Below are 9,553 nucleotides of genomic sequence, written 5' to 3'. Positions count from 1 at the left end.
ACAGAATATTGCGTCGCCCCGGAAGAAGCTGTGTAGGCGAAACCCAGGGTCGAGTGGACATGTGTGACTGGCGTCCTGCTTATGTCTAGATATGTGCATTTTTACAAATATCTTTGAAATTGTCTTAAAGAGAGATGGGAATGAAGGAGGATTAGGAAACGCGATGGAGTTGGTCTGAATGGTGACCTATTCTTATCAGAAACCTGTGGAGACGTGCAATACTCATTCAAAAGGATCGATGGGTCAAGCAATATACTGTGTTGGATTCATAAAGAATTTATAAAGGATTGTTGGAGCTCCCGGCAGAGTAATTTTTCTCTTTCTTTTGTTTTAATTGTGGGAGTCTTTGTGGACCGGTCCTGAGTCGTTGTTAGCTCCTAGGAGCCAAGTGTGCAACACATTAAGATTGTTATATTGTATGATACAGTATGTAACATTAGTCAGGTTTATCACTTTACTGCTGATATTAGTCTCTAACTATGTTAGGTCTTGCTGGAAAAACATGCAAATACCACCCATGTCAAACAAAAGGGACGCATTCTCCCAGATTCTTTGTTTTTGTTATTTTAAACATGAGCAGAGAGGAGAGAAGGAAAGGAATACATTTCCAATCAGAAACTTTTCTTAAGCAGATCTCTTACACGTGAATCTCTGTGCAAAACAAATATATTTGATCTAATGAACTGAGACAGATTTGTGTCTTGACTTTAAGGGTCTGTAATGTATAGTATAGGGGGTTAAATGATTGATAATACAGTTGACTCCCCTCTGTTCTTTTCTTATATAGAAATAACAGATGGGCATTGAACGCTCTACAAAGGAGCAAATGCCGTGCCATCCATTGTCCTGCCTAAGTCATACAGCAGAAGAGGCATTGGTAGGAAATGAAGTGGAAGAAGCAGGTGCTGCCATAAAAATCTACAGTTGGGACAATGACATTGAGTTATTCTCACACTCTGTCCCAGGTCCAATAACCAACCTGTCATTTCTGATAAATACACAGAATACTAGAGAAATACAGTTTTACAATATGCTTTCTGTATCAATTCCACACAATTTTCTAGATCTCTGCTTGCTGTCATTCTATTGGAAGTTTCATTGGTTACTTTCTGTGGATAAAAACTGGTCCATGGTCATGTGATGTCACACAGGCCCACGGCTCGTTATAACACACATCTCTGATTATCCTATGATTATTAGTGATACTAACGAGCCGTGCACCTGTGTGACATCACATGACCATGGGCTGGATTTTATCCACAGGAAGTAACAATGAAGCTTCCTTTAGGACTCTGATGGCAAACCTTTTAGGGACTGAGTGCCGAAACTACAACCAAAAGCCACATATTTTTCACAAAGGGCCACAAGTTCACAGGGTTTTCACAGATTTCAAACGGAGGTGGTCCTGAGTCCTGAATGGTGAACTTTGTGCTGGGTGATGGCCTGGGTGCCCACAGAGAGGGCTCCAAGTGCCACCTTTGGCACCCGTGCCCTAGGTTCGCCAACACTGCTCTAAGGGATGACAGTAGAGGAATAGATATAGAAAATTGTATCACTTTTCATCATACAAATAGTATCATTCTTTGAAGAAACTAAACGACACCTTTAATTTTATTTAATGCAAATAAACTAGCGAACTATAGGAGCACTATCCATCAGCAAATTTTTCTGCATTCTGCATCACACCTGCAAAGTGGTTTTCTTTCTGTGGGTGCAGTAATTTTTCTGCTGCTTTCAACCTTGGCATTGCATAAAAAAATGCGGCATAAACTCACCGCAGGGTTTTTTTTTTAGAGCAAGATGATAGAATTTGCTTCTGTCTCTCCACTGTACTGCGACAGTACTGTATATCATAGCAGATTAGCCAGCAGCAAGTCTGCCACCGTTTATCTATTGTGATCACGTCCGAAGGAAACCCAGCCTAAACTGTGACACCCTCCAAACAATGCACAGCCTCTTCAGTATCCACAGATGCTTCTGCACAGTTCCCTCTATATTGCTATTGGGTAAAGTAGACAGCTGGAGCACCATGTGTGAAGCAGACCCATGACAATCACGCATGCTAAACTATTCCCGAAATATTTCTTTTTATATATTTCTTCTGATTTATCAAAGGAAAAGTTACAGCAAACTGAACAGCATAGAAGAAAACCTGACTTGGTGATTCCCTTTAATAATCACTAATGCTAGGTCCAAAAATGTGCAACTCCAGATTGTTTTCCATCATACACTGCGTGTATCTCAGTGTGTTTATGTAAGGCAGGAACCTGTTTATAAGAATTACATAATGAGGCGTGCACATAATAGAATGACAAGGCGCAGACATTGAGGAGCTTTACAGCAATGTGTCACAAAGATTTCTAAGATTTCTAATACTTTAATCATCATGAAACAAAGTAACAGGCTATTGTCACTAGGATAATGAGTGTCATATTCCACATATTATATTAATGATGATGATTTAGGGAGGATATCCTAACTTGTCTATTTTAGTAAACACTTGCATGCCCCAGGAAACATTGGGACAGATTAACCTACCTGTCCCTGTGTGATGCCCAAGGTGCGTTCCCCAATTCCGATGCACAGCTGCCGCGATTCACTAAGTGAATCCTGCATCTGCCGCTTCCCCGATCAGGTCCGCCGGAGTTCACCCTCTTCTTCCCGGTGCATGTAAGTGCTTGATTTTACGACACAAATTTAAAGTTAAATCCCGCGGTTTGTCCGAATCCGTCGATCCGACGGCCCGCCCCCTGATTTCTGTCGCATGAAAGCCATTGCCGATGCACCAAAATCTGATCGCGTGTGACGCAATCCCCAGCGTGATCCCCGAAAAAAGTCGGAAAACACGACGAAGATGCAGCCGCGTGAACCTTAGTAAATAAGCCCCATTGAGTCTGAAGTATCTTTTCTTTTAACAATGTTCTGTTTTCTTCCTTTGTTATTGTGCCGTCATAGAATTCAGAATTTCCTTCATTGAAAGAGCTGAATCCTTGCCTCCCCTGCACAAAAAGAACAAAGATATAAAGGGATTCATCATTTACATGGGATCTTTTCCTGCACATTCTGCTGCTCAGCTCCTCCTGCTCTATAACATGCTCCTGGAAGAGAAAAATAATCTGCTTAGCTCCTGCTTTATAACATGCTACCTGCAAGTAGGACACTATGTAGAACCTTTTCAGCCCCACCTACTCTATAACATGCTCCTTAGCGATAGGACACTTTTTGCAATCTGCTAAACTCCTCTAGCACTGTAACATGCTACCTGCTGATAGGCCATTATCAGTGGCGTAACTAGGAGAAGCAGGGCCCCATAGCAGGCTTCTGCATGGGGCCCCCCTTCTCACTTAATAAATATACATATTCATATAGTCACAAATGCAAGTTACAATCACACATTTATACACACATATAGAGCATATATACATCACATATATGTTATATACATATTATACTGTACAATGTGCAGCATAATATGTATATAATGGTGCACATCCTCCACTCTTTAGTATGTCAAGTAGGATACCGGGGCCCCCTGACACTGTGGGCCCCATAGCGGCTGCTATGGCTGCTACCACTGTAGTTACGCCCCTGGCCATTATGTACAATCTGCTCAGCTCCTGCTCTATATCATGCTGTTATAATATTTTACAACACATCTATGGAAGTGCTGGTGAACATTCTTTATTTTTTGTATCTATATCATGCCGCCTGTATATAGGTCAGTATGTAGAATCTTTTCAGCTCCTTCTGCTCTATAACATGCTGCCTGCAGTTAGGACCCTTTGTACAATCTGCTCTCCCTCTCCTGCTCTATAACATACTGCCTGCAGATATTATACTATGTACAACCTGCATAGCTCCTCCTGCTCTATAACATACTCCCTGTAGATAGGACTGCATTTTCCATTAAACATCTGCAAATTGATTCAAGGCGCAGGTCTTAGGGCTCCTGCACAACAAAGTGATGATTCTCGGCTGTGAAAACAGACATTTTCTAAAGTTTTTCATGGCCAATTTACATCAGCCTATGAGTAATTGTGAAAAAACAATTCTAAATAGGACATATTCTACTTTTACCAGGTCAGTCCATTAAAACTTTTGAATAATAGCCATAGGTACCGATTCAGTACCGAAAAGTATTGCAGTAGCTGCAGTGATGTAAAAAATGGGTGGTAGGTGGCCTTTATTCTATGTCATGTGCATTAAGCCTTAAAGGAAATCTACCACCAGGCTGAAGGATTGTAAACCAAGCACACTGACATACTGGTGTGTGCCCCCTCTGGCAGGATCTACTCTTCTACTTTTCTCTTTATGACCTGGTTTTTACAAAAAAAGGCTTTTAAAATGATGTAAATAAGGTTAAGAGGCTCCAGGCTCCATTAACACCTAAGGAGCATGGAGCCTCTCAGGCTCATTTGCATAATGTTAAAGCATTTTTTTTCTTGCAAACAATGGCAAAGGAAGCTTTAATAAGAGCAGATCCTGCCAGAGGAGGCACACACCAATATGTCAGTGTGCTCGGTTTACAACCCTTCAGCCTGGTGGTAGCTGTCCTTTAATTTTTGTGCACTTATTTTTACAGTGCAGAGTCAAAGCTCCTGCCAGCCTGCAGCAGTTATCCTTTCAATTCCACAAAAAACATTTTATGTTTTTTTTTCCTGCTTAAAGGGGTTATCCGGGTTTAATTTTTTTTTTATGTCCGGGCTGGGGAGGGCTAGGTAAACATAATAAACATGTACTTACCTCCTCCGGTGCTGCCGATGTCCCGCGCCGCGGCCCGTCTTCTCTGTGCGCCGGTTTCATTACACCGGCGCACAGGGAGCTTCCGGCCGGCCGGAAGCTCCCATGCGCACCATCTCTCAGCGCTTACAACGCTGAGAGATAGGGACACATGGGAGGAGCCGTCCACATCGTGGACCGGAAGCTCCCTGTGCGCGGCTTCCGTGCCCCTGTAAACAAACAGGGGCACGGATCGAAGGGACCGCGGCGCGGGACAACGGCGGCGCCGGAGGGGGTAAGCACATGTTTATTATGTTTAACTATCCCTCCCCAGCCCGGCCATAAGAAAAAATTTAAACCCGGATAACCCCTTTAAACACTTGGGAAAATCCACTGCTGGTTCTCAGCAAAAAGAAATCAGTAATTGAAATGTCCTTAGTGGATGCAAAAGATTCTGATGCTTTTTCATTTATTTGTTTTTTTTCAATGCAAAGCAGACTGTATCCATTTTGGAATCGATTTTTCGACTTTTGCATTTGATAATCACCAGTATTTGTCGTGTTATATATTTAGTAAATATTTTTGTATAAACTAAGCGCCAATAAATCTTAGTGAATGAAATCCTATGTACACAAAGAAGACACATATCAGGCTACCCCGTGTAGACACGTCGGAAGAATTCATGTGTAACACGCAGAAGCTTAAATAAGATGTAAATATGGATTATGCCGTACATTACATGTCATTTTTATAGTACATTAACTGTCATTTACACAGATCTACAGACAGATTGAGTCATTATTCTGGATGAATTTCTTACAATATGTCAACATTACTGTGTCATACCCAAATGAACAATGTGTCAGCTGTGTCAGTAGGTGTGTCGCTATACTAAATATGATATGATTAATATATACCGAATAGATTGAAATGTTTTTGGCTTCTAAAAAGAAAAGAATGTGTTTGCTTAGCGGTTCTTAAAGGGATATCTTTGTTTTTTGCAAATAAAGCTTATTATTTTGTGTATCTTGGATATCTTATAAACCACGAAAAACTGATACATTTAGACCCCAACAGTGCCAGGACTTACCACGCCCAACTTTCAGAAGAGGAGAATTTTAGGCAAAACAAAAGTTCGCACAAAAGGAGAAAGACATCCAACTCCCACGCCCCAAAAAACCTATTAATAATCCCCCCCCCCCCCCAATCCACAGAGTTGGTTGTTAACACTGGATCAGCATCCGACATCCCACTGTTTTTCCAAACTGCCCCTGACTACCTACCACTGTGTGGGAGCCCCCTGATTGTCAAGGCCCCATATAGCTGAGTGTTATGTGACATGAGATAATGGATCTTTTCGAGGCACCAGCATGGCGATCGTCAGAACTTACCATTGGCAATCTGTGGTTGCCTGGCTCATACATTGATTGCACTGGACACAGGTTCTTTGCCCACACAATTAACAGGATGTGCCTGTACATCCACATGCTGAAACTACCTTCTGATTTGTACGTACACGTACATCCTATTGCAGGAAGGACATCTACCATCCATTTTAGTAGACATGTTCTTCTAACAGTTTCTGATCAAAATTATGTTAATTACTCTAGGGCTCTACGGCTACAGCACCGGAGTGCCTCAGAGCACCTTGTGTTATCATTTATTAACTCTCCCCGTTACGTCTCCTGGTCCTTACCATTCACCGTGCATAGAGCAGGTGACGTCAGGGACCATGCGGGATATGTATTGTACAAAGGGAGTGAATAAATCATAAGACAAGACCCTCTGAGAAGCTCCGGTGACGTAGCCACAGCACCCAGACTCATTAGCATAATTTGTATACGTCTATATTGACGAAATCTTGGCTTATAGAGTTATAAGGAAAATCATTCCTCAGGAAGAGGTTAGTAGGACATGTCTACCAATAGTAAAACTGATGGTAGGTGTCCTTTAAGGTGATTTTTCCCTGGTCCTCCTCAAAACCCAATTGGTTGTGGTACTTTATAGGCCAGTGGCATCCCTGTCAGGTTCTGATATTTTCTGTCATGGTTCATGGATTTCTTTTGGTCTTTTGGACGGTAAAATGTTCTATATATTCCACTTGTCAAATTCCAGATTGTCAAAGTAACTTCTAAATTATTTTATTGTGATTTATAAGTGAGGGACTATTTGCGCAGTTTATAGAAGGATAAGGTCATAAAATGTTTAATTATTTGTGGATAATTTATTATTTATATTTATTTATCAAAAATTACGTATTATTTATTGATTTTATTTATCACTGATTGTAAGCTCTTGTTAGCAGGGCCCTCATTCCTATTGTGTCATCTGACTTATTTTTTCTGTAAAACTTATTTTATGTGTATATATACCTCGTCATCTGTAAATCGCTGCAGAATATGATGGCGCTATATAAATAAAGATTAATTATGATTATTTATTTACATTTTATGTTTATTTACACATCTGTAGCTCCCGAATAAATATTGTACCGTAATTTTCCATCATTAATTGTTGTCTTTATAGTATCGGTTGGTTATAGTATGTTTACAATACATCACTATAGTTTATTAAGGCTTCCTTCAGCTTAAAAAAATACAATGATTTATTTTTTTGACAAATAGGGAATACTTTGTAAATAAATAAAAATAAAAAATAAATAACAAAGAAAAAGCAAAATGTAAATTGTAAATGTAGACGTTGCTAACAACTTATTGGGAAGTTGTATACGTAAAAAATCTGCAGAGATGCTATATGATCTCCACATCTAAATGAAGGTGACACATGCAGTTTTGTTGCAATATTTTTTGACACAGGACAAAGACAAACCATCAAAGCCACAAGACTTTATTAACAATATAAATGTGTCAGACAATAGAAGCCGAACAGAACACTCACCAGAGATGTCTTGTATGAAACCTCCTCCTCCAAGGGAGGTACCAGGGATAATACTGGGATAGCAGGGAGGCAGCCTGGAAGCTCTGACATCCCCTGCACTCCTCACAGTCTACTCTGCACTCTACACAACACAGAAGGAAGGAGCTCAGACCTCATCACACAACACCCAGAACCCTGGCACAAAAGATACTGAACACGGACTGAAAATACAAGACGCAGAAAACTTTTTCTATACTTCTAAAGTTTGCAAAAGTTTTTCAAAAGTTGCATCAGGGAGACATCGAGCCAGCAGAAGATGCAGAGGAGTCCCTGAACTAAGTATGGAGCCCTTGGGTGATCAGTGCAGCCCCCTCCGGCCAGCTCGCAGGACCCAGTGGCTGGTAAGTGCCCTCGCCCATCACTACGGACTGGACCAGGGGCTGGATAACGAGATCATCGTTTTGGCCACTGGCTTGGATCAGTACCTGCAGGAGGTCTTCCATCACCTGGACTGGCAGGCACAGGGCACCATCTCCAGGGAGGAGTTTAGGACCCTATGCAGGGTCCTGGGGCTAGAGCCTGGCATAGAGGAGTGTGAGGACCTGCTGGATGAGCTCCCGGAAAGGCTCAGCTTCAGGCAGTTCCATGCCAGACTGTGTGGGTACTTCAGCTCCAGAGCTGGCACTGCCAGGATGCCTGTGGGTCGGGAGAACGAGCAGATCCTGGATGAGATCCGCAGCAGGAGCCCGCAGGTGGTGAGGAGGGAAACCCCAAGAAGTGGCCCAGGGTCTGTGGGGGAAGATGAGCTCCGGAGCCTGGAGGCTGAGAACCTGCATCTGAGACAACTTCTGGAGGACCTGAAGGGGGCGCTGCAGAGCAGTGATGCCCGCTGCCTGGCATTGCAAGTAAGTGGCACAGACCAGAGACTACTTCAGATGGGGATAGTGATAGTGTGGATCTTAGAGTCCAGCTCTTATGAGATCCTTTCAACCTAATTTTTGTGAAACATGACAACCTCTACAGTTTGTTTAGAATTGGCTTCTTCTAGTAACATTTGGACATCATACTCACCTATAATATTTTTCCCCCTGATTTTAGCACTGTGTAAAAGCTTTGGGCTTTTGAGAATAGGATCCAATTACCAACACTCTTCTCCATTTTATCCCACTTGTGTTTCTCCAGGTTTTAGATCACACATGTCAGATGTTACTTGGATTAGATCACAGATTGCATGTTAAAATCTGTGTAAAATGCATCCAATGTACATGTCGGCAAACAAACAGATTTTTGGTGATGTTTCCCTAAAAATCATGCAGTGAAAATGAGTAGCGAGTTACTTATTTTGGGTGGGAACTAAAAGTATTTACAAATGTTAAATTAAAAAGGGGCTAATCCTCATGCGGATCTTCTAAACAAACAGTATAGTATCCACATCATATGTGCAACAGAAATTCTAGGATCAGCCTTTTACTTAGCTGACTATAGTCCTGTACTTTGTATAGAATACCTGTGATGTACAGAAAAGTATCCCTAAACTCATTATCAAACTATTTATCAATATTCCAAATACAGGCAGTCCCCGGGTTACATACAAGATAGGGACTGTAGGTTTGTTCTTAAGTTGAATTTGTATGTAAGTCGAAACTGTATATTTTATCATTGTAGTTCCCGACAATTTTTTTTTTTTGCCCCAGTGACAATTGGAGTTTCAAATTTTTTTGCTGTAATAGGACCAAGAATTATCAATAAAGCTTCATTGCAGACAATTTTAAGCTGATTATTGCAATCTGGGACTATTTTAAAGCATCCAGAGAGCTTCACCAGAGGTCACAGTGGGCAGAGGGGTCCGTCTGTAACTATGGGTTGTCTGTAAGTCGGGTGTCCTTAAGTAGGGGACCGCCTGTAGAGTATATTTTAATGTTATATCATAACAGAAGTAGAAATTAGGTCAGTACAC

At 41.4% G+C, this 9,553-nt stretch overlaps 1 protein-coding gene across 2 annotated transcripts in view; it reads left to right on the top strand.

Moving 5' to 3' along the window:
- The first annotated feature begins 7,687 nt into the window (after positions 1-7,687).
- The window catches only part of EFCC1 (EF-hand and coiled-coil domain containing 1), a 79,494-nt gene continuing 77,628 nt past the window's right edge, over positions 7,688-9,553 (top strand). For both annotated transcript variants that reach the window (XM_072127352.1, XM_072127351.1), the window contains exon 1: positions 7,688-8,501. In XM_072127352.1, the coding sequence (XP_071983453.1) occupies positions 7,938-8,501 (564 nt within the window). In that variant the 5' untranslated portion in view covers positions 7,688-7,937. The remainder of the gene's footprint in view (positions 8,502-9,553) is intronic.

Source organism: Engystomops pustulosus, chromosome 10 (assembly GCF_040894005.1).
Source record: "Engystomops pustulosus chromosome 10, aEngPut4.maternal, whole genome shotgun sequence".
NCBI lineage: Eukaryota > Metazoa > Chordata > Amphibia > Anura > Leptodactylidae > Engystomops > Engystomops pustulosus.
The sequence above is the reverse complement of the archived record's forward strand: the minus strand, read 5'-3'. Positions and strand labels throughout refer to the sequence as shown.